The sequence below is a fragment of the Geotrypetes seraphini genome, chromosome 6 (assembly GCF_902459505.1).
Source record: "Geotrypetes seraphini chromosome 6, aGeoSer1.1, whole genome shotgun sequence".
Taxonomy (NCBI): domain Eukaryota; kingdom Metazoa; phylum Chordata; class Amphibia; order Gymnophiona; family Dermophiidae; genus Geotrypetes; species Geotrypetes seraphini.
The window spans coordinates 259,610,034-259,636,483 of record NC_047089.1 but is presented as its reverse complement, the minus strand read 5'-3'; the positions used below and the strand labels follow the sequence as shown (position 1 = coordinate 259,636,483).

Here is a 26,450-nt window from a genome sequence, read left to right as displayed (position 1 = left end):
GTGTGGTTTGTGAGCCTAAGATCTTGTAGGTTAAAGCTTCGAGGTAAGATAGTAGATTTTCTAATTGCTTAGAGGTATGGTCTTCGAGATGGAGGTTTAGATCTCCTAGGATTAGGTTGTAAGTCGCCGTTAGTGAGTTTCGGTATATAAAATCTTCAAATTCTGGTCTTGCTGTGTTCCAATTATGGATTATGGTTATGGATCCTTTTAGTGTGGTGCATGAAAGTTGGCAGGCTAGTAGATCCATGTATGGGGTGGACATTTTGTCTAGTATGTTTAAGTTTAGGGAGTTTCTGACTAAGATGGCTAGACCTCCTCCTCTTTTTCTTTCCCTGCAGACCAGTGTTATCTTGTATCCCTTCGGGCAACTTCCATTATCCTGGGGTCCAAGTCTGAGGTTAGCCAGGTTTCAATGAGGAAGAGGCAGCCTAGATTTTCGGTTTTTATCCAGTCTTTGGACCTAGAGCTCTGATGTTTATGTAGGCACATGTTAGTGTGGTGTATTCTGTTTGCGCCCTATTTGTTGCTTTTGGGAAGATAAGTGCTCTTGGTTGGGGGTGTGGTTTAGTCCTGGAAGGGTTTGTTGGTCTTCTCCTCCATGTTGGTGTGATGATGTGGTGTATGCAGGTCTGGGAGTCTATGTTTCTGTCTGTAATGGTTCTCCCGGATGGGTGGTGAATTCTATTTGTAGTTGAAATAATTGGTATTGGGGAGATGTTGTTTGCTGAAACCTTCCAGTTGGTTAGGAGCAAGATGATCAGTAGGATAGTTTGTGTTTGTGGCAAAGCTTTCATTGTGAAAGATAGGAGGTAGGAAGTTAGTGGTTGTAGGTGATTTCCTGAGGGTTAGAACGTTGATCTTTCTTTAATAATAATAATTTATTTCTTATATACCACCAAAGCCATAGTAGTTCAAGGCGGTTTACAGTGAAGAAGGGCTGGACAATCAGCGAAAGGTTACAATGGTACAATCCGTCTGTTTGTTGGTGGTAAGTGATTGGGACTTGCGCCTTAGATGGTGCGCCGAATGACTGTGCATCGTAAGGCGCTGAGCTTTTTAACTGGCTCAGTGGCTGGAGCGTCGGTGAGGGGTGGAGTGCTCTCCCATGCCCGAGAGGATCCTCAGTTGCTCCAGGAAGAACAAAATGGCAGAGCCAAGGAAAGGGCAACTTTTAAACAAGCAGGGTTTCCTGCTGAGCCTTTCAACTGGCTCAGCGGCTGGAGTGTCGGTGGGGCGGAATGCCTGAGGGGATCCTCAGTTGCTCTCTGAAGAACGAAATGGCAGAGCCAAAGGAAAGGGGATCTTTTAAACAAGCAAGGTTTCCCGCTGGAGACCTTCTAGAAGGAAGAAGAGACGGATCTGAAGGAATTCCATATGATTCAGGAGCAGACAAAGTAGGCTCACATTCAGAGTCAGTGTGGCCTTGAGAGAGATCAGAGCCATAAGCCCCAGGTGACCGATGAGAATGGAGAGAAGAACTGCCTCAATGTCTTCGGTACTGATCCGTGGAGGATGAGGAACAACACAAAGATCTTTTATAACTGGAAGTATAGGATCGACGTGACTGAAAAAGACAATGCTTTGATGAAGAGCGTCGGTGCGTCAAGGAGAATCAATGCCTTGATGGAGAATGTTGATGTCTACCGGAAGAGTGTCGACAGGCAGCAGAGCTGCGTGTCTGTGTAGATCTGGAATTGGTACCATGCAGCCTCAAAATGCTATGCTTAGGCTGGGCTGGTACTGAGCAAGTCAATGTAAGCACTGGTGTTGAGTGCAATTTGAACATGTCATCGAGCTCCCTGCAGAAAAACTCATTGAGTTGTTCCTTGAAGATTTGCACTGGTACCCTTTAGTCAATAGCTGGTACCCATTGGTGCAGCAGGGTATTGAAGGATGGGCAATCTCGAAGAGGATTCACACCCTGAAGAAGCGACAGCCTGCACCAAAGGAAAACATTGTCATTGACGCTTGGCCTGCATTGAGGGACTCAATACCGTAAAGGCCCGCGACGCTTGCTGGGTAGAGGATGGCTTAGCAGGCTTCCTGGAAGTGGAATAACATCCAATGTCGGTGCTACCGGTAACAAAGGCTCGGAACGACCCGCAGAGTCCATAGCCAAGCCGAAGATTTTCTCTTGTTGGATGCAGCAAGCCTTCAACAAGCATTTCTGCAGTGTGGAACAATGTGTACAGGTGTCTACCCAATGTTCAAGGCCTAAACACTGCAAACACCAACTATGCGGGTCAGTGATAGAGATAGGGTGCTGACACCGACAGCACTTCTTAAAACCACTTGAAGGTTTCAATATGGCAGGAAAAATCTTAGTGGAAAGGTTAAACTACTGGTGAGAGAAAAAAAAAAATGTATCCCACAAAAAAAAAAAAGAAGGCACGACCCCCATGTAAGGCAATACAAAACAACAAAAGTGGGAAAGGGATATCACACATCAACCTCAAGGACAATCAATTTATTGAGAACATATAAATCGTAAAAGCATATACACAAATAGCTAAAACGTAAAGCAAGCTTTATGGAGAGTTTTTAATCCTTTGTGTACTGGACCCCAACACAGTCTGTGTTTCAGCTTAAGAAGCCTTCCTCAAGGATGTATTGATAAAATCCAGATGGTGCCAATATGCTAATAAAAACCAAAAGGAATACTCTCAGTTTGTAAATAAGAGCTTGCAAAGCAACATATGTCTCAGGCCAAAAGCATTTGAGAAAAAAAAAAAAAGCCCGTCGAGGTACAAAAAACAGAAGGTCAAAGGCCCAACTGCAAAAAGAAAACGGAAAAAGAACTTTTTTTGACTGAAGTACAAGAAAAAAAAGATATAAAGGAAAAAGTGGCAAAAGCCAAGAGCATAAGAACATCTCAAATTTAACCTGTTAATATACCAGACTTATAGTACTAGGAGACAAACATACCACTTGAGTCTCAGGACAACACAATCGCCACCAACTTCCACAGGTTCTCTTTTTTATTTATTTATTTAATCATTTATCATAATTTCAACAATATAAACTCATTGAACAAACAAAAGTTTTCCCAATTTACAAAACTTTTTTTTTTTAATGTTTTTATTGTTATTCATCAAAGCAAAAACAATACACTGGCAGAATGCCAACAGCAAAAGAACAATCCCCAACAAAGCAAAACCCCCACTCCCAACCGAGTGATGCACAGCACAAGAAAACAATGTTAATAGTCCAAGAGTATGGTAAGCAAGTAAACAACAATTATAAAAAAAACTCTCCAATAACCATAAAGATGTCAAATACGACGAAAAGAACCACAGGTATCATTTTTTAAAGCAGTCAATTTAGACATCAAATAAATTTGATCTACTTTAAGCAAAGATCAGAACATGTGGGCAAAGTAGCTTGTTTCCAAATAGTGGCCACATAAAGCCTGGCTGCCGTAGCAACCAGGGCCACAAATTGGGCTTGTTCACGATCTAGGCCTATCGCAGGTTGATTAAGTAAAAACACCTCCATGTGGAATAATACAGGTAATTATAAAACATTAGACACCAACTGTCGAACCATCTCCCAAAATGGTACAATCCGGGGGCAGTCCCACCACATATGCCTAAAAGACCCCAACCCCCCCACCCCAATTACACCAACAGTGGCCATCACCATGAGTGTAAATACTGTACAATTTCTAAGGTGTGTAATACTACTGAAATAGCATTTTACATCCCTGTTCAATCAATGGTGTGGCCAAGGAGACTCGAAGTAATGCACCATAAAGCTGTTCCCACTGATGGAAATCCAAGGTCCTTCCCAACAGCACTTCCCATTTGTGCTCATAAGATCTAACCTGGGGGTGAGTATATAGGAGAGCTTTATATAAGCGAGAAATGAGACCCACCCCAGAGCCCAATCGAAACACCCGAAGAAAGGCAGAATCCGCCCCCTCCCACTCAGGAAGCACCTTTTTTTCTCAAAAAATCACGAAGCTGAGTATAAGCAAAGAAGTCCGTTGCTGGGAGGTCATAAGTATCTCTTAAAGTTTCAAAGAGACCAATTCTCGTCCAAAGACCAACTGACCCAGCACACGGAGTCCTTCCTGGTCCCAGCGTCAGAATATCCCCATATCTCTCCAATTTATAATACTTAAAGGAAAAAGATACTCATTTCAAATTTTTAAGTATATAAAAACTTTTGAATAGTCCACATTAGAAGAAGAAACAATTCACATGCTATTGGGAATGGAATATCAAAGGATTTGAAAATTTAACAGAAGTCAATATAGTAGCTCATCTACATTTTTAATTCGGACCAGTAAATTGGGATCATCTGGAACTCTACATTGTCACTCCTTTCCCTTCCAAAAAACTGCAATTGGGAGGGTTCAAAAAAAAAAACATAGGTATTCTGATCCAAGTAAATCACACATTTACAAGAATAACGCAATTGAAATTTTGCCCCCAATGTTTTAACATTTTCTTTTAATTCTAGGAATCTTTTCCTTCTTGTTTGTGTCATTCTAGAGACATCTGAAAATATAGAAATCTTGCCATCCATATAGGAGACTTCTTTAAGCCTAAAAAAGAGGCAAAGAAGCACTTCCTTATCTTGTACAAATACGAATGTCACTAGAAGTGTTGTTCGAGCTACAACTTCTTCTGAAGTCTCCAAAATTCTAGATAAGTCTATAGGACTTAACAAATCAGCATTAGGTTGATCAACTTCTGAAGAAGAAGGTTTTTTTTAACTGAAACAGGTATAAAATATATTTTGTGTAGAGATGGAAGCCCATCTTCAGGTTATTTAAAGACTTCTTTCAAAAATTTATAAAACAGTTCTTTTGGGGACATTGTAAATGTTTTGGGAAATTCAAAATTCTTAAATTCAACTGTTTAGTATAGTTCTCCATATTTTCCATTTTCCTCAAAAGCACCAATTTGTCCTGGATGATTGATGTACAAGATGACTGAGTTCCTTGCACTGATTGTTCTAAAATTTTAATTTTCTCCCCTTGAACTTTCAAATCCTCTTCAAACTTTTGCATTTTGACTGTTTGATTTTGGACAAGTGGTAAGATTCCCAGACATACCTTAAGAAAGGGCATCCAATGCAGTCCAAATAGATTCCAAAGTAATTTAAGCAGGTCTCTCGAGGGGTTGAAGAGATGGCAATTCCCCTTCGCTCTGCTGAAATTCCTGTAGCCTCTTTCGTTATGCCGTGGAGTCCTGGGGAGCCAGCAAGCCCGATAGCTCCGTATTCAGCATTACTTCTGCTGTTTGTGTTGCAGCCAGCATTCCCCTTTCATCCGGCTGCGAAGGAGGCGCTGGTTCCGTGGGGCTGAGTGAGATTTCGCTCCCTAGCACTGATGCTTCCCTCACGTCCGGCTCAGCAGGAATGCCCAAGGCGAAGACAAAAAGAAGCTGGTGATCCTTCCCTGTCACATTAAGGTAGGCTCTGGCGGTCGGGCTACCGCCACTCTACCTTTTCTTTTAGGCATGGTTTTAAGCGCAAAAGAGCTATGAAAAAATTCAATATCAAGCAGGAGCTGCAGTCACCGCGTCCTGCTACCAAGACGCCATCTTGTTCCTCTTCCACAGGTTCTTAGTGGACAGCAGGCTAGACCTGAAGTCAACAGGACCCACACATAACAAAGGTCACATACTGGACTTCATATTATCAACCCCCCCCCCCAATGCTTATAACAGAAACAGTCCTGTGGTCACACCATTACTTATTATCCTTCAGCCTCAACATCCATAAGATTAAAAAAAAAAAAAAAGCTACCATCAAGACCACCACTGGGAAACCTGTAACAAGAGGTAAGATTATCACCAGCCAATTATGGAAGAAGGCCTCCAAAATGCTAGATACCGCTATAAACAGCTTCACAGCTTCACTCAATAGCTGGAACAACACATTAGAACAAACCTTCAACTCCCTTGAAACCATTTATTTTAACCTTTTTTAGCTTTGTAAACCAGCCAGGTGCACGTCCATGATCGGTATATTAAAATTTAATTAAACTTGAAACTTGATTATGTCGCAAAAACAAAAATCAACCAAGCCTCACCTTGGTTCACAAAAACAAAGAAACAAAGCAAAGAAACAAATAGTCTTGTAGAAGACTTGAAAGACAATGGCAAAAGAGCAATCTCCTAGAACACAAATTAGCATGGAGATTAGCTATCAACAAATACAAATTCCATATGGTTGAGGCCAAAAACCCCACTACACTCTTGAAATTGAGCGCATTAACTTTTGACATCAAAAAGTTATTCTGCCTAATACATACTACCTCACCCCCGGTTTTAGGTCAATCACATATTGACTCCCAACCCAATGCACAGATCGGACCTATGCCCCAATCATGTATTTGCTGAAGCCCCTGACCACATCATAGAATGGCTAACAAAACTCAAACAAACAATCTTCTTCATCATGGCCAACTACTATCACAAATGAGGCAAATTGTCCTCACGCCGATCCCCAAAGCCCAGAACACTGACCTTTCAAGCCCCTCAAATTACAGACCCATAGCTGGAATCCAAATACTAACCAAACTTCTAGAAACACACATCAGCAAACAACTCTCCGCCTATATTGAAAAACATTCTTGCTTTCATCCTACTCAATTTGGATTCCATTCAATTTATAGTACAGAGGTCCTTTTATTGACCTTAATGACCAAAATCAAGCAAACCTTGAGTGTTGGCTGCCAGGCGATCCTCCTACAATGATATATCTGCTGCCTTCAAGTTGGTGACCACCAATTATTACTATCCAAACTCAGTGAAATAATCATCGTAGGACCATCCAGAACTGAACATTAGAACATAAGAAATGCCACTACTGGTTCAAAGACTTCCTACAAAACAGACAATATCTTGTTTACAAAAACAAGTGTTTTCAAAAAACTGGCATGCGTTCTGTGGCGTACTGCAAGGCTCACCATTATCCCTGATCCTCTAACCTTTTCATGAGCCCACTAGGCTATATCAAATTTGACAACAATGAATGCATATTCTCATATGAAGATGATATTCTTTTACTCATCCCAATTAATCATGACTAATGATACAACGCTGATAATATCAAATGGAATAGACAAAATACAGACTTGAGCCGCATCTAACCAACTCAAACTAAATGCAGAAAAAACTAAAGTTCTACAGTTTCATAACGATGTATACATGGTTCCTTCTATTGTTATTCAGTATAGATCCTGAGGTTAGAGTATCAACAAGACTTCTAAGGTCCTTGGAATTACATTCAACTCCACTCTATCACATGAATCACAAGTATCAAACTTAAGAAAACCTTCTACAATATGAGAATACTAAAACTTATCTGACCCTTTTTTCAAGAGCTCCACTTTGCTGTACTAACACAAATGCTTATACTGACCCAGCTGGATTACTGCAACTCCCACTAGGTGGGTCGAAACTCTATTCTCCTGAACTTACAGATGATACAAAACACAGCAATCAGATTGATATTCAAGCTAAAAAAGAACTTAAACTGGCTTCCTGTCAAAAACTCATATTACCTTCAAACTATCATGTATAATGTTCCAAATTCTATATGCAAAAACCACAGAGCCACTCAAACTTATTTGTCAATTCCTGGTCAATATCAACCAGAAAACTAGTCACTTTAATTACTCCTTCCATCTCCCATCGCTCTTCACTTATCTTGACACCAAGACATGGAACAACCTCCCGATTGACATTAAGATAGAAACATTCTACAACAGATTCTGAAAAAAATTAAAAACTCTTCTTTGAAAGCATACATACTATAGACAACAACTCAAATACCTAATATCACTAAATCCAATACTAAACCCAGGTTTTATACCAGTACAATTATGGAACCTCTATTCCCCCTTTCCCTGTTACTCTGTTCATAACTCAATCTTCCTCAAACTACTATAATGTAGCATATACATCTGCAATTCCTTATATTGTAAGTCGCCTTGGACCTATTTAGGCATAGTGCGATTCAGAAATACTGGGATTAGATTAGATATATAGATATAGATAGATAGATACACAGCCCCAACACACACACATACAGAACTTTAATATTCAACGTGCTACCGGCTCAACAGATTTCAATATTTCATTTCAGTAACAAACCTTCTGTCCTGTATTACACAGCAAGAAACAGCCCGTTCCATACCTGCAATAAAGAGAGATTAGAATACATTTTATTTTATGAAAATTGATTTAGTAGGTCTCATTAACAAGACATAGGGCCCTTTACAAAGCCGTGGTAGCGATTCTCCTGTAGCAAATGCACTGAAGTTCATAGAAACTGAATGCACTTCTGTGCATTTGCCACAGGAGAATAGCTATTACGGCTTAGTAAAACAAGCTCTTAGTGATTAAAAGTGATATGTAGAAATAAAACAAAGGAACAAAAAATTAATACCTTTTTTTATTGGACCAACAATGTCGTTTATGATTAGCTTTCAAAGGTAACCCCTTTTTCCTCAGATTAGAAATAAGCAATGTTGACAAAATCAGTATAAATAAGGCAATCATGAAAGCATTTCAGTGGTAGTTGGAGACAGAGGTGAGAAAGCAGTTTGAATTTCTTTGTAGTGGGAAAGAAAGCCAAGATCTTTGTTGAGTCCTGTCTGATGGGTATCAAAATAATTTATCATTTTGATTTCAAAAGTCTTATGTTCTTGGATTGTTTTAAACTTTCCTTTTAGTATTCTCATTATAAAATCATTAGGGTAGTGGTCAGTTTTTCCAAAGTGCTGTCTGACAAAGGTGACATCCTGGCTGGGCCTGTAAATTTTAATAGAAACATAGAAAATGACGGCAGAAAAGGGCCACGGCCCACCAAGTCTGCCCACTCTAATGACCCACCCCCCTAATTTCTTCCATGAAGAAATCCCACATGCTTATTCCATTTTTTCTTAAAATCTGGCACGCTGCTGGCCTCGATTACCTGCAGTGGAAGATCATTCCAATGATCAACCACCCTTTCGGTGAAGAAATACTTCCTGGTGTCACCATGAAGTTTCCCACCCCTGATTTTCAACGGATGCCCTCTTGTTGCCGTGAGTCCTTTAAGAAAAAAGATATCTTCTTCCACCTCATAGAAACATAGAAATAGACGGCAGATAAGGGCCACGGCCCATCAAGTCTGCCCACTCCAATGACCCCCCCTATCTATCTTTGCAGATAGATCCCACATGTTTGTCCCATTTGGCCTTAAAGTCTGGCACGCTTCTGGCCTCAATAACCTGAAGTGGAAGAGGCCAGAAGCGTGACATATTTGAACGTCTCAATCATGTCTCCCCTCTCTCTGCGCTCCTCGAGTGAGTATAGCTGCAACTTACCCAGCCGTTCCTCATACGGGAGATCCTTGAGTCCTGAGACCATCCTGGTGGCCATTCGCTGAACCGACTCAACTCTTAGCACATCTTTTTGGTAATGTGGCCTCCAGAATTGAACACAATATTCCAGATGAGGTCTCACCATGGATCTGTACAATGGCATTATGACTTCCAGCTTTCGGCTGACGAAACTTCTACGGATACAACCCATCATTTGTCTAGCCTTGGATGAAGCTTTCTCCACTTGATTAGCCATTTTCATGTCTTCACTAATGATTACCCCCAAGTCTTGTTCTGCTGTAGTCCTTGCTAAGGTCTCACCATTTAGGGTGTAAGATCTGCATGGATTTCTGCTGCCTAGGTGCATGACCTTACACTTTTTGGCATTGAAACTTAGTTGCCAAGTCGTGGACCAATGTTCCAGTAAGATTAAGTCCTGCATCATACTGTCTTGGACTGTGCTATTGCCCACTATGTTGCATAGTTTGGCGTCATCAGCGAATAATGTAATTTTACCTCGAAGCCCCTGAGTCAGGTCGCTTCCGAAGATGTTAAACAGGATTGGGCCCAAGACCGAGCCCTGCGGCACTCCACTGATCACCTCCGACGTTTCGGAGAGGGTACCGTTCACCACCACCCTCTGAAGTCTACCTCTAAGCCAGTCTTTAACCCATGCAGTTAATGTTTCATCCCATCGAACTCATCTTGCTCAATACCCTGCGGTGTGAGACGCTATCAAAAGCTTTACTGAAATCCAAGTACACGACGTCCAGGGACTCCCCCGTATCCAGCTTTCTTGTTACCCAGTCAAAGAAGCTGATTAGATTGGATTGGCAAGACCTTCCGTTTGTAAAACCATGTTGATGGGGATCTCGCAGATTCTCCTTGTTCAGGATCGTATCTAACTTGTGTTTGATTAGTGTTTCCATAGTGTTATCTGTGTAAATTGATCCTAGTCTTTAGCATCTTGCCTGTTTCACCAATGTAGCACCCTTCTTTGCAAGTTTGCATTGAATGATATATACCACATTGTAAGATGAACATGTGAAGGATCCCCTTATGTTCAATGTTTTTCCCATATGAGTGACCATGGGATCCTCTGAGATGTGCTCACACACTTTGTAGCTTGCCAAACTAAAAGCATGTGTACCATTCTATTTTTGGGTTTGTTTAGGGAATTTGTTTCTTACTAGTTTCTGTTTCAAATTAGGTGACTGATCTGCTCCAATTCTGGTTTGTTATTTTTGGGTTTATCTTGAATTTGAGATTTCTCGGTGCTTCAGATGTCCGCAGTTTTACTGGGCCAGCTCTGCGTGGGAGAAGACACAAACAGCTCTCCTGTCAGAAGTCTATAGTTGGGAGGGCAACCCTTTTACAGGGCACTCAACTAGTCAGCCTAAATTGACACTTCTGGAAGGCTCAGGGACTGCTCCCCATGTAGGGATTGTTGTCTGGATAAGAACATCCAGAAGGAGTAGAAATGCAGTGGCCAAAAGTGAAAGAAGTTATTATAAGGGCGACAAACCTTTTTGTGAGGCAAGTAAGTAAAAGGAAAATGAAAAGAAGGCCACTTTGGTTCTCAAAAGTAGAAGCTGAGAAGGTAAGGAATAAGAGGTTAGCTTTCATAAACTACAAAAGATCACAGAAAGAGGAAGATGGGCAAACATATCTGGAAAGTTAAAAGAGGCTGGTCGAGTAGTCAGGAAAGCAAAGATACAAATGGAAGAAAAAATAGCTGACATGGTAAAATAGGGAGACAAGACTTTTTTTTAGATATATCAGTGATAGGAAGAAGTACAAAAGTGGCATTGAGACTCAAAAGTGAAGGGAGAAATATGTAGAAGCTGATAAAGAAAAGACTAAATTGCTTAACAAATATTTCTGTTCTGTATTCACAGCTGAAGTGCCAGGAGCAGGACTGCAGAAGACAAACGCAAATAGGGATGGAGGAATGGTAGATCCTGTTCAATTTTCAGAGGGTTGTGTTCATGAGGAGCTAGCAAAATTAAAGGTAGACAAAGCAATGGGGCCAGATGGTATAAATCCTAGGGTGCTGAAGGAACTTAGGGACATTCTTGAATGCTCCGCTGACTGACCTTTTCAATGAGTCTCTAGTCAGGAGTGGTACCGGAGGACTGGCGAAAGGCAGATGTAGTCCCTCTCCACAAAAGTGGAAGTAAGGAAGAAGTAGGGAATTACAGGCCAGTAAGTCTGACTTCAGTGGTAAGAAAATTAATGGAAACATTTTTGTAACAGAAAATGGTGAAATTTCTGGAATCTAGTGGATTACAGGACTGGAGGCAACATGGATTCACTAGAGGTAGGTCTTGTCAGACAAATCTGATCAATTTCTTTGACTGGGTGACCAGAGAATTGGATAGAGGGAGTGTGCTAGATATGATGTAATTAGATTTTAGCAAAGCCTTTGACAGTGTTTTTCAAACAAGGCTGTTTATGCTTTCAAGTTTCAAGTTCAATTAAATTTTGATATACCGACCATTGACATGCACCTGGATGGTTTACACAGCTAAAAATAATTTTAAAATAAATTTTAGAAAGGGGTAGGAGGAAAACAAATGTGAACATTAAATAGACAAATTACAAATACGAACATGAGCTGAGGGTAAAGAGGGAGGAAAGTTAATAATTACATCATTAAAATAAATTAATTAGGGGAAGAGGGAGGGACGGAATAAAACACCAGGAAAGGGGATCGCTTCATAAAAGCAGTTCTTTTAATATACTGCTGTACTGTTGGAAAAGAAGATATTTCAAGTCCTGCATGGTATGGCCCCCAATTATTTTTCCTGTCTCAAGACGCTCCTCACGTATTTCAACCATGTTTGACTCTACCTCTTTAAGAGGTTGCCACTATAAAAGACAGCGCAATCAACTTCTTGCTTATCAATCAATGCTCTGGGATCCAATATTTCACAATCTTCTTATCACATCAGCATCTTACATGAATTTAAGGAAATCATTAAAGTCCTATTTATTCAGCAAGATCTTATGAAATGTTGCATGAAAGATATTTTGTAAAGATCAATATGTTAGATCATTGGTAGTTCGCTGATATACTGTTCAGCTGTTCTTTAATTGTTAGCCTTATGGATCTGCAAGGTTTTGTGGGATACAAATGCTATGTTGTTATGTTATAGATGTCAAATAAATAAACCGAGTTCCCTAAGGATGGGCCCCAAAGTGACAGGCTGTGTCAGGAACTGGATGAACATAAGAAATGTCACTGCTGGGTCAGACAAGTGGTCCATCGTGCCCAGCAGTCCGCTCACATGGCGGCCCTCTGGTTAAAGACCAGTGCCCTGAGTCTAGCCTTACCTGTGTACGTTCTGGTTCAGCAGGAACTCGTCTAACTTTGTCTTGAATCCCTGGAGGGTGTTTTCCCCTATAACAGCCTCCAGAAGAGCGTTCCAGTTTTCTACCACTCTGGGTGAAGAAGAACTTCCCTACGTTTGTACAGAATCTATCCCCTTTTAACTTTAGAGAGTGCCTTCTTGTACTCTCTACCTTGGAGAGGGTGAACAACCTGTCTTTATCTACTAAGTCTATTCTCTTCATTATCTTGAATGTTTCGATCACGACCCCTCTCAGTCTCCTCTTTTCAAGGGATAAGAGGCCCAATTTCTCTAATCTCTCACTGTACGGCAACTCCTCCAGTCCCTTAACCATTTTAGTCGCTCTTCTCTGGACCCTCTCGAGTAGTACCGTGTCCTTCTTCATGTATGGCGACCAGTGCTGGACGCAGTATTCCAGGTGGGGACATACCGTGGCCAGAATAGCGGCATGATAACCTTTTCTGATCTGTTTGTGATCTCCTCTTAATCATTCCTAGCATTTTGTTCGCTCTTTTCGCCGCTGCCGCGCATTGTGCAGACGGTTTCATTAGCTTGTCAACCAGTACTCCTAAGTCTTTTTCCTGGGGGGGTCTCTCCAAGTACTGCACCGGACATCTTGTATTCGTGTATAAGATTTTTGTTACCGACATGCATCATCTTACACTTAGCATGTTTATGTCACATTGCAGGTCTTTGCAATCTTTCTGCATCCTCACTACTCTGAATAACTTTGTATCGTCTGCAAATTTAATCAACTCGCCCGTCGTACCAATTTCCACGTCGTTTATAAATATGTTGAAGAGCACGGGTTCAAGCATCAAACCCTGCAGCACTCCACTCGTGATGCTTTTCCAGTCCGAGTACTGTCCATTTACCCCCACTCTCTGTTTCCTATCTGGCAACCAGTTTTTAATCCACGTGAGTATTTCACCCTCGATTCCGTGGTCGCAATTTTTTGAAGTATTCATTCATGTGGGACCTTTTCAAACACCTTCTGAAAATCCAGATATACAATGTCAACCAGGTCACCCTTGTCTATCTGCTTGTTTACTTCCTCGAAGAAGTGCAGCAAGTTCGTCATGCAAGATCTTCCTTTGCTGAAGCTGTGCTGGCTGGTCCTCATCAGATCTTGATGCGGTCCTTTATCAGCGCCTCTACCATCTTTCCCGGTTCCGAAGTCAGACTCACCGGTCTTTAGTTTCCCGGTTCTCCCCTCGAACCTTTCTTGAAGATCGGCATAACATTCGCCATTTTCCAGTCTTTCGGAATCCTTTCCGATTGATCAACAGATTGGCTATTAGTTGAAGTTCAGCTGTAGCCCCTTTCAGTTCCTTCATGACCCTTGCATGGATGACATCCGGTCCCAGGGATTTATCGCTCTTAAGCCTATCAATCTGCCTGCATACCTCTACTAGACTGACCGTCAACCCTGCCAGTTTCCAGTCTTCATTTCCAGCATAGAGCCATGCTGGGTTCCGGTATGCTGTGTATATCCTCTTTGGTAAATACAGACGCAAAAAAATGTGTTCAGTTTGTCGACGATTGCTTTGTCCTCCTTTAGCACTCCCTTTATTCAATTGTTATCCAATGGTCTCACCGCTTCCTTCATAGAAACATAGAAGATGACGGCAGAAAAGGGCTACAGCCCATCAAGTCTGCCCACTCTGCTTACCCACCCCCTGTCTATGCCCTAATGACCCAATTTCCTTATCTTGACCCTCGTAGGAATCCCACATGGGTATCCCATTTATTCTTAAAGTCTGGCACGCTGTCTGCCTCGATCACCTGCACTAGAAGCTTGTTCCAATGATCAACCACTCTCTCTGTGAAGAAATACTTTCTGGTGTCGCCATGAAATTTTCCGCCCCTGAGTTTGAGCGGGTGCCCTCTTGTGGCCGAGGGTCCCTTGAGAAAGAAAATATCATCTTCCACTTCGACACGTCCCGTGAGGTACTTAAATGTTTCGATCATGTCTCCCCTCTCCCTACGTTCCTCGAGAGTGTAGAGCTGCAATTTGTTCAGTCTCTCTTCGTACGAGAGACCCTTGAGCCCCGAGATCATCCTGGTGGCCGTCCGCTGAACCGATTCAATTCTGTGCACATCTTTACTGTAATGTGCCCTCCAGAATTGCACACAGTACTCCAGATGAGGTCTCACCATGGCCCTGTACAACGGCATTATGACTTCAGGCTTTCGGCTGACGAAACTTCTATTGATACAACCCAATATCTGCCTTGCCTTAGATGAAGCCTTCTCCACTTGATTGGCAGTTTTCATGTCTGCACTGATGATTACTCCTAAATCTCGTTCTGCTGAAGTCCTAGTTAAAGTTTCTCCGTTCAAGAAGTACGTCCTGCATGGATTTCCGCTTCCGAGGTGCATGACCTTACATTTCTTAGCATTGAAGCCTAGCTGCTAGGTTGAGGACCAACTTTCCAATGTAAGCAGGTCCTGCGTCATATAATTCTGTAAACTGCATTCACTTACTATATTACATAGTTTGGCGTCATCGGCGAATAGTGTTATTTTACCTTGAAGCCCTTGAGTCAGATCCCCTATGAATATGTTGAAAAGGAGTGGACCCAGGACCGAGCCCTGCGGCACTCCATTGGTCACCTCCGATGTTTTAGAGAGGGTACCATTAACCACCACCCTCTGAAGTCTGCCACTTAGCCAATCATTGACCCATGCAGTTAGTGTCTCTCCTAACCCCATCGATTCCATCTTGCTTAGCAGCCTGTGGTGTGGGACACTGTCAAAAGCTTTACTGAAGTCCAGGTACACGACGTCCAACGACTCTCCCAAGTCCAACTTTCTTGTTACCCAGTCAAAGAAGCTGATGAGATTGGATTGGCAGGACCTACCCTTGGTGAATCCATGCTGACTGGGATCCCGAAGATTCCCTTCATTCAAGATCGTGTCCAATTTGCTTTTAATTAGTGTTTCCATGAGTTTGCACACTATTGATGTGAGACTCACCAGTCTATAATTCGTAGCCTCTGCCCTGCAACCCTTTTTATGCAGAGGAACGACATTAGCTAATTACCAGTCCAGGAGAACATTCCCCTTACTTAGGGAGAGATTGAATAGCTCAGCCAATGGTTTCGCCAGGACATCGCTCAATTCTCTGAGCACTCTTGGGTGCAAATTGTCTGGTCCCATGGCTTTGTTCACCTTGAGTCTTGCCAGTTCACTGTAAACTTCACCTGGTGTGAACTCAAAATTCTGAAACGGGTCTTCTGTGCTTTGTGTTGCCTTCAACTGCGGACCGTGTCCCGGTGCCTCACAGGTGAAGACTGAGCAGAAGTATTCATTCAGTAGTTCGGCTTTATTGGAATCTGCTTCCACGTAACTTCCGTGCGGTCTTCTAAGGCGTACTATCCCGCTTGTGTTCCTTTTTCTGTCACTAATATACCTGAAGAAGGATTTGTCTCCCTTTTTAATGTTTTTTGCCAGAATTTCTTCCACTCGAAGTTTTGCCTCCCTAACTGCCATTTTGACCGCTGTAGACCTGGTCCTATATTCTACCTTTGCCTCTCTTTTCTCCGTGCGCTTGTAGGAGAGAAACGCTTTTTTCTTCTCCTTAATGAGGTGCGAGATCTCCGCGGTGAACCATTGGGGTTTATTGTTTCTTTGTCGTTTATTTACTGATTTTATGAAGCGGCTAGTTGCTTCATGTATGGTTGATTTCAGTGTTAACCACTTAGCTTCTACATCATCGGTCTCCGCTTGGTCCTGCAACGTCCGATGGACGAAATCTCCCATGCGTGTGAAATCTGTGCCCCGGAAATTGAGTACCTTTGTTTTCGTGTTTGATCTAGGGAAGCCTTTCCTACGGTTGAACCATATTATGTTGTGGTCGCTGGAGGCAAGCGTATCTCATACTGAGGCCTCTGAGACACTTTCCCCGTTGGTGAGTACCATTTCGAGGATCGCCTGGGCCCTAGTGGGTTCCGTTACCATTTGTTTGAGACGTGCTCCCTTTATAGTAACATAGTAAATGACGGCAGATAAAGACCCGAATGGTTCATACAGTCTGCCCAACCGGATTCAATTTAAAAATTTTTTTAATTTAATTTTTTTACATTTTTCTTCTTAGCTATTTCTGGGCAAGAATCCAAAGCTTTGCCCGGTACTGTGCTTGGGTTCCAACTGCCAAAATCTCTGTTAAGACTTACTCCAGCCCATCTACACCCTCCCAGCCATTGAAGCCCTCACCTGCCCATCCTCCACCGAACGGCCATACACAGACTCAGACCGTGCAAGTCTGCCCAGTAACTGGCCTAGTTCAATATTTAATATTATTTTCTGATTCTAAATCTTCTGTGTTCATCCCACACTTCTTTGAACTCAGTCACAGTTTTACTCTCCACCACCTCTCTCGGGAGCGCATTCCAGGCATCCACCACCCTCTCCGTAAAGTAGAATTTCCTAACATTGCCTTTTAATCTACCACCCCTCAACCTCAAATTATGTCCTCTGGTTTTACCATTTTCCTTTCTCTGAAAAAGATTTTGTTCTACGTTAATACCCTTTAAGTATTTGAATGTCTGAATCATATCTCCCCTGTCTCTCCTTTCCTCTAGGGTATACATATTCAGGGCTTCCAGTCTCTCCTCATACGTCTTCTGGCGCAAGCGTCCTATCATTTTCGTCGCCCTCCTCTGGACCACCTCAAGTCTTCTTACGTCCTTCGCCAGGTACGATCTCCAAAACTGAACACAATACTCCAAGTGGGGCCTCACCAATGACCTGTACAGGGGCATCAACACCTTCTTCCTTCTACTGACTACGCCTCTCTTTATACAGCCCAGCATCCTTCTGGCAGCAGCCACTGCCTTGTCACACTGTTTTTTCGCCTTTAGATCTTCGGACACTATCACCTCAAGGTCCCTCTCCCCGTCCGTGCATATCAGCTTCTCTCCTCCCAGCATATACGGTTCCTTCCTATTATTAATTCCCAAATGCATTACTCTGCATTGAATTTTAGTTGCCAGGCATTAGACCATTCCTCTAACTTTTGCAGATCCTTTTTCATATTTTCCACTCCCTCTTTGGTGTCTACTCTGTTACAAATCTTGGTATCATTTGCAAAAAGGCACACTTTTCCTTCTAACCCTTCAGCAATGTCACTCACATACATATTGAACAGGATTGGCCCCAGCACCGAACCCTGAGGGACTCCACTAGTCACCTTTCCTTCCTTCGAGCGACTTCCATTAACCACCACCCTCTGGCGTCTGTCCGACAGCCAGTTTCTGACCCAGTTCACCACTTTGGGTCCTAACTTCAGCCCTTCAAGTTTGTTCAAAAGCCTCCTATGAGGAACTGTATCAAAGGCTTTGCTGAAATCCAAGTAAATTACATCTAGCATATGTCCTCGATCCAGCTCTCTGGTCACCCAATCAAAAAATTCAATCAGGTTCGTTTGGCACGATTTACCTTTTGTAAAGCCATGTTGCCTCGGATCCTGTAACCCATTAGATTCAAGGAAGTACACTATCCTTTCTTTCAGCAACACTTCCATTATTTTTCCAACAACTGAAGTGAGGCTCACCGGCCTGTAGTTTCCTGCTTCATCCCTGTGACCACTTTTATGAATAAGGACCACATCCGCTCTCCTCCAATCCCCAGGAATCACTCCCGTCTCCAGAGATTTGTTGAACAAGTCTTTAATAGGACTCGCCAGAACTTCTCTGAGCTCCCTTAGTATCCTGGGATGGATCCCGTCTGGTCCCATCACTTTGTCCATGGAGGTTAAGAGCTTTTTGCTACCTGCTGGTTGTCGCTGAAAATGAGTTCCAGTCTGCATCAGGCATATTGAAGTCCCCTAGCAGTACAGCTTCTCCTCGTAGAGTGATATTCTCTATGTCTTCAATTAATTCTGCATCCATGTCTTCCAGTTGTCTTGGGGGTCTGTATACCACACCTAGATACAGGCATTTTTCTCTGCCTCTTGCCAGGTTTACCCAGAGGGACTCCCCGGTGTACTTGACATCTGTGATCCTGGTGGTTTTGATGTCCTCTTTAATATATAGAGCTACCCCCCCTCCTAACCTGCCCTCTCTGACCTGACGAAGTAGATTGTAGCCCGGTATAGCCATATCCCACCCTTGTGAATCCGTGAGCCAAGTTTCAGATATTGCCACCACATCTAGGTCGGCATTCCTTATTTCAGCCTCTAATTCTAGAATTTTGTTACCTAAACTGTGTGCATTGACATACATGGCCCTCCATATCTTGTGTTTGCTAAGTCCCTGTGAGGCGTATCCTACCCGAGTCGATGTGACTCCTAAAGAACTGTTTGCAATGTGGGTACTTACCTTGGACATGGAAGCGGAGTTTCGACTCACCTCATCAGGATAATTCCTTTCTGCACTACTATGTGAATGGGTACCCTCCCCGACTTACCTAGTTTAAAGCCCTGTGAAGCAGGCGGGCTAGTCGGTGTCCGAAGACGTTCTTACCCCTACTGGTTAGATGGAGTCCGTTTGGTCCCTGAAGTCCTTGTAGCGCTTCCCCATGGTTTAGGAATCCAAAGTTCATATCCTGGCACCATCCCTGTAGCCACTCGTTCGTCCTCAGGATACGTTCATCTCTGTTCCGGGGAAGATGGCCGAATCACTGATCAGGGAAGGTATCAATGAGCATATAGAAAAAAATAATCTGATGAGATCAAGCCAGCATGGTTTCTGTAAAGGCCGATCATGCCAGACGAATCTACTGCATTTCTTTGAGGGGATAAGTAAACAATTGGATAAAGGTGACCCCGTAGACATCGTATATCTAGATTTCCAAAAAGCCTTCGACAAGGTGCCCCATGAACGCCTACTGAAGAAACTGTGGAGTCACGGGGTGGAAGGGGACGTGCATAGATGGATCAAAAATTGGCTGGCGGACAGGAAGCAGAGGGTAGGAGTAAAGGGGCACTACTCAGACTGGATAGGGGTCACAAGTGGTGTTCCGCATGGGTCAGTGCTGGGACCACTGCTGTTCAATATATTTATTAATGATCTAGAAACGGGGACGAAGTGCGAAGTTATCAAGTTCGCGGATGACACAAAACTCTCCAGCAGGGTCAGAACTGTTGAGGAATGCAAAGAACTGCAGAGCGACCTGAACAAACTGAGTGAGTGGGCAAAAAAATGGCAGATGAGCTTCAATGTGGAGAAATGTAAGGTCTTGCACATAGGGAAGGGGAACTCCATGTACAGCTATACGATGGGAGGGAGGGTACTCGGGGAAGGCAGCCAAGAAAAAGATCTGGGGGTATTGGTGGATAACACAATGAAGCCAGCGGCGCAATGTGCAGCGGCCTCAAAAAAAGCGAGCAGAATGTTGGGCATTTTCAAAAAAGGTATCACTACCAGAACGAAGGAAGTTATCCTGCCACTGTATCGAGCAATGGTGTGCCCACATCTGGAATACTGCGTCCAATACTGGTCGCCATACCTCAAGAAGGACATGGCAATACTCAAGAGGGTCCAGAGGAGAGCAACGAGGATGATAAAGGGTATGGAGAACCTTTCATATGCCGAAAGGTTTGCAGGCTGGGGCTCTTTACCCTGGAAAAGCGGAGACTGAGAGGGGACATGATAGAGACTTATAAAATCATGAAAGGCATAGAGAAGGTGGAGAGGGACAGATTCTTTAGACTAGCAGGGACAACTAAAACAAGAGGTCATTCAGAAAAACTGAGAGGAGACAGATTCATAACAAATGCAAGGAAGTTCTTCTTCACTCAACGGGTGGTAGACACCTGGAATGCGCTTCCCGGAGAGGTGATAAGACAGAGTACAATTCTGGGGTTCAAAATGGGACTGGATGACTTCCTGGAAGCGAAGAGGATAACAGGGTACAGATAGAGGTTTACCTTACAGGACATTGAGCGAATAGGGTATGGACATTTTTAGGTTAGGTAGGGAACACTTTCAGGTCATGGACCTGGAGGGCCACCGCGGGAGCGGACTGCTGGGCATGATGGACCCCTGGTCCAACCCGGCAAAGGCAATGCTTATGTTCTTATGTTCTGGCTCTTCCCTTGCCTCTAACTGGGAGGATCGATAAGAAAACCACCTGCGCTCCTGTCCGCTTCAGCCTCTCACCCAGTGCTCCAAAGTCTCTGGTGATGGTCTCCGGTGTATTCTTGGCAGTGTCGTTGGTTCCTATGTGGACAAGAAGCATAGGAAAGTGGTCTCGGGGCGTGAGTAGTCTATCCAGACTGGCGGTGATATCTCGTATCCTGGCTCCAGGCAGACAGCAGACCTCCCTAGATTGCATATCCGGTCTGCAAATTGGTCCCTCGGTACCCCCCAGCATGGAATCCCTGATGACTATTACTCTGCGCTTCTTTGGAGGGAGCTGGTCAGTTGTCCCTGGAGATGGAGCTGTGTGTTGGGCCTGCTCCTGTTCCTGATCGGCAGTTCCTTCCTGAAGAATCTGGAATCTGTTCCGAAGGGTGAGTTGAGGGGTTGATGTATAGCTGCCCTGTTTGTAAGAAGAAGGAGAAGATGAAGAGATTGAAAAAGGGGGGGGGGGTCTCCTATGTTTGCCCGTGGAGGAGGTCACCAGCTGCCAGGAGTCAGTGTCGCTAGCCATTTCCTATATCCCAATTGTTGGTTTCAAAGCTGATGATTTGGGCGTCTCGAGGATGGACTTGTCATGGGCCTGTTCGGTGATTTGGGACAGCTCCTGGACGACTCCGTCGATGTAGGCCTTGTCCTCTCGGATGCTTCTCAGGCATATCACCTCCTCCCTGAGGCTCCTTAGTTCCTGCATGAGATCTCCATCCAGCTGCGCGGCCTCCTGTCTGTGTAGAGACTGTAGTGTAGCGCTGGGGGATGGTCTCGGTCTGCATAGAGACCTCTGTCCACTGTCCTGGGTCCTCCTCCTTCTGCACGCAGTCCGTGGTCGCTTCCTGGATCGCCATAGCGACTGGAATACTGGTCTTGATTTTAGACTTCGCGCTTCTTGTCCTCCCTGCCATTGCTGAGTTGTAATTTCCCCTTAATATATCAAAAGAACGGCTTGAAGTTTTTTGCCTCCTTGGCTATTTTTTCCTCGTAGTCTCTTTTGGCCCCTTTTACCGCCTTATGGCACCTGCGTTGATGTTGTTTGTGTTTATTCCAATTTTTGTCCGTTCTTGACCTTTTCCATTCCTTAAAGAAGTTTTCTTGTCTCTGATCGCTTCCTTCACCTCTACAGTGAGCCACGCCGGTTCCTTTTCCTCTTGGTTCCCTTGTTGATATGCAGTATACAGTGGTGCCTCGCATAACGGACGCCTCGCACAGCGAACGCTGCGCACAACGAACTTTATGTCTTGATCCGTACAACGAACTTCGTTTCACACAACGAAGTCGCCCGAGCTGCATCCTTCCGCGCAGGCACTGCTTAACTGCCCTCTCTCCGCCTGGCTCCCTCTTGCCCCCCCGACTCCCCGACACGATCGGGGCAAGAGGGAGCTCAAGCCCTCTTGCCCCCCGACTCCCCGACACGATCGGGGCAAAAGGGAGCCCAAGCCCTCTTGCCCCGCCGATTCCCCAACTCCCCGACAATATCGGGCCAGGAGGGAGCCCAAGTCCTCCTGGCCACGGCGACCCCCTAACCCCACCCTGCACTACATTACGGGCAGGAGGGATCCCAGGCCCTCCTGCCCTCGACGCAAACCCCCCTCCCCCCAACGACCGCCCCCCCCAAGAACCTCCGACCGCCCTCCCAGCCGACCCGCGACCCCCCTGGCCGACCCCCACGACACCCCCAACCCCCTTCCCCGTACCTTTCTGTAGTTGGCCGGACAGACGGGAGCCAAACCCGCCTGTCCGGCAGGCAGCCATCGACGGAATGAGGCCGGATTGGCCCATCCGTCCCAAAGCTCCGCCTACTGGTGGGGCCTAAGGCGCCTGGGCCAATCAGAATAGGCCCGGGAGCCTTAGGTCCCTCCTGGGGGCGGGGCCTGAGGCACATGGGCCCAACCCGACCATGTGCCTCAGGCCCTGCCCCCAGGAGGGACCTAAGGCTCCCGGGCCTATTCTGATTGGCCCAGGCGCCTTAGGCCCCACCAGTAGGCGGAGCTTTGGGACGGATGGGCCAATCCGGCCTCATTCCGTCAATGGCTGCCTGCCGGACAGGCGGGTTTGGCTCCCGTCTGTCCGGCCAACTACAGAAAGGTACGGGGAAGGGGGATGGGGGTGTCGTGGGGGTCGGCCAGGGGGGTCGCGGGTCGGCTGGGAGGGCGGTCGGAGGTTCTTGGGGGGGGCGGTCGTGGGGGGGAGGGGGGTTTGCGTCGAGGGCAGGAGGGCCTGGGATCCCTCCTGCCCGTAATGTAGTGCAGGGTGGGGTTAGGGGGTCGCCGTGGCCAGGAGGACTTGGGCTCCCTCCTGGCCCGATATTGTCGGGGAGTTGGGGAATCGGCGGGGCAAGAGGGCTTGGGCTCCCTCTTGCCCCGATCGTGTCGGGGAGTCGGGGGGGCAAGAGGGCTTGAGCTCCCTCTTGCCCCGATCGTGTCGGGGAGTCGGGGGGCAAGAGGGCTTGAGCTCCCTCTTGCCCCGATCGTGTCGGGGAGTCGGGGGGGGGGGCAAGAGGGCTTGAGCTCCCTCTTGCCCCGATCGTGTCGGGGAGTCGGGGGGCAAGAGGGCTTGAGCTCCCTCTTGCCCCGATCGTGTCGGGGAGTCGGGGGGGGCAAGAGGGCTTGAGCTCTCTCTTGCCCCGATCGTGTCGGGGAGTCGGGGGGGCAAGAGGGCTTGAGCTCCCTCTTGCCCCGATCGTGTCGGGGAGTCGGGGGGCAAGAGGGCTTGAGCTCCCTCTTGCCCCGATCGTGTCGGGGGTGCCAGGGACCACACGGAGTCACCCACCGTACCACCCAATTCGGGTAAGCGCAGGTATCGGTGGGTGGCTTATTTGCGGGGGGGTGCCTTATTTTACATTTTTTTCTAAAAAGGGGGGGCTGTCTTATTTGATGGCCCTGCCTTATCGGGGAAACACGGTAGAAAAAAAAAAAAAATGAACAGTTAAGTCCCAGTTTTTGCCGCTGAGACTCTGCCCTCTCTCACTGTAAAATTAGACTCTACTTAGTCTGTCTTTAAATTTAAAAAATGTGTGTTGTTTTAAAAAACAATTATGTTTTTAGATGTATCTAAATAAAAATAATAACCAAAAATTTATCTTTTTTTATGTCATCTTAGCATATTTTATGCTGCAGAACGAATTATTTTTTTTTACATGTATTCTTATGGGAAAACGCGTTTCACATAACGAACGTTTCACATAACAAACTTGCTCCTGGAACCAATTAAGTTCGTTGTGTGAGGCACCACTGTATATAGATTTTGTGCCTCGGTGACTGTGTCCTTAAAAAGGGACCAAGCTTGCTCTAGTGTTTTTACAATGCTTAGCCTCTTCTTAATCTTCTTCCCCATCATGAGTCTCATTCCTTCGTAATTCCCTTTTCGGAAGTTCAGTGCCATGGCGGGTCATTCTAGACCAATGTTTCGCCCCTGCGTCCAGGTCGAAGTGGATCAAGTGATTGCTGTTTCCTAGCATCCCTTCTACTTCTACACCTTGTGCCGGTCCTCGCAGTCCATTTAGAATTAAGTCCAGAATTGCATTTCCTCTCGTATTTTCCTTGACAAGTTGTTCCAGAAAGCAATCACCTACAGCATCCAGGAACTTGGTCTCCTAATGCAGCCAGAGGTGCCTAGGTTCCAGTCTATCCCCAGATAGTTGAAGTCAGCCATGATAACTGCGCTGCCTCCCTTGCAGTTGCGTTTAATCTCGTCCATCAATTTCTTCGGACTGCCCTGGGGGTCAGTAGTAGATGCCGATCTTCATTTCCAGTCCATTTGTTCCCGGAATTTTGACCCATAGAGACTCTAGCTTATCCATCTGTTGTGTCGTGTTCTCTCCAGTAGATTCAATTCCCTCTTTGACGTATATGGCAATGCGTCCCCTTTTTGAGCCACTCTGTCTCTCCGGTATAGTTGGTATCCCGGGAGCACAGTGTCCCAGACATTTTCCTCAGTCCACCATGTTTCCGTAATGCTAATGATGTCCACTTTATCTTTTGGTGCCATAGCTTCTAATTCACCCATCTTATTCCTTAGGCTCCTTGCGTTCATGTACATACACTTGAGTTTGCAGCCTGTTCCTTTCTTGCATTTCCTTCCCTTTTGTGTCCCTTTAGATGTGTCTTGCCTGTGATCCAGTGTGTCTTCCCTTCTATCTTCCTGCACAGTATCCTCCGGGTATATCGGTTCCCGAACCATTGACTCTCTCTCTCGGTCGACTGTCGGCTTTCCCCTTCTTCCTAGTTTAAAAACTTCAACTTCTCTCTTGATGTTGCTTGCAAGTAGCCTCATTCCGTCTTTGCTGAGGTAGAGTCTGTCCTTCCTGAATAGCTTGCTCTTCCCCAGAACGTCGTCCAGTTGAGCACAAAGTGGAATCCTTCTTCCTCACACTAGCGCTGCATCCACTATCAGACATAGGAGAAACCACACACCATTCACGCACCCTCCAATCAGAGTCGTCAAATGAAAAAAAACTTTACAATGGCCTTCTAGGCACACAAGCAGCAAAACTGGACTACCAACTCTTCAATTTACTGATCACGACCCCAGACTACAAATCTTTCAGAAAAGAAATAAAAACCATGCTATTCAAGAAATCCTTAAAGACAAACTAACACCGCAAGAATCATTTCAATCTCCTGTAGCAACCCACTCCACTCTGTAATACCTCTGGAAATGTCTAGATAACTTCTTATGTAATCCACCTTGAACCGCAAGGTAATGGCGTTATAGAAATCACTAATGTAATGTAATGTATGTAACATGTAAACCACTTTGATTGTTAACCAAAGAAAGGTGGTACCGTGTATACTCAAATATAAACCCTCTGAATATAAACTGAGGTAACAGTTTTCCCTAAAAAAAAAATAAAAAAATTCGAATATAAACCGAACTCGCGCCAGTCTTATAAGATTACTGTGGGAATGAGTGGCCTAGTAGTTAAAGCTGCTACCTCAGCACTCTGAAGTTGTGAGTTCAATCCCAGCCTGCTCCGTGTGACTCTGGGCAAGCCACTTAATCACTCTTTTGCCCCAGGTACCACAGTTATTATAACTGCTTTGGGCGAATCTCTTCTTGAAAAGGTAGTAAATAAACATAGCAACCACTGTGGGCACTCACATTAGCCATTTTGAATAGTGAGACTCAAATATAAACAGAGACCTCCATTTTTGGGCTCAAAAATCTAGGTTTATATTTGAGTATATACAGTATATCAAATCCCATCCCTTTTCCCTACGTTCTAACTACTGGTGTTGGGACATAAGTAGAGAATGACACAGGGACCGTTTACCGCGGTAAACAGTGGTCACCGCAGTAAATCCGCAGTAATGGGGACATTTGCAACTGGTTTACTGCGGGAATGGGGACAAGAGCTTTCACCGCCCCGTGGGAATGGGGATAAGACCTTTGACCGTCCCATGGAAGTGGTGAAAAGTCTAGCTCCTGTGGTAAAAAAATTGTGCCAGGTCAGACTCAGCAACTCCTCCCCAGCTCCTCTTGGGCCTATTTTACCTTCAGGAGACAGCCATGCCATGATGAAGACAGAAGGAATCCAAAACCAAAGCCTAAGACCAATGTGATTTGAAGAATAAAATTACCAGACAACAAAAGGTAGAAAAAAAAAAGTATTTTATATTTTGTGATTAGAATATTTCAGATTTGAAATATGTATCCTGCTAGAGCTGGTTATTAGACATAACTGGGAACTGC

General features: G+C 44.8%; 1 protein-coding gene across 6 annotated transcripts in view; it reads right to left on the bottom strand.

Annotated features, from left to right (window-relative positions):
* Window positions 1-26,450, bottom strand: part of GK (glycerol kinase) — a 445,878-nt gene that overhangs the window by 181,102 nt on the left and 238,326 nt on the right. For all 6 annotated transcript variants that reach the window (XM_033948781.1, XM_033948778.1, XM_033948783.1 and 3 more), the window contains one exon: window positions 8,112-8,154. In XM_033948781.1, the coding sequence (XP_033804672.1) occupies window positions 8,112-8,154 (43 nt within the window). The remainder of the gene's footprint in view (window positions 1-8,111; window positions 8,155-26,450) is intronic.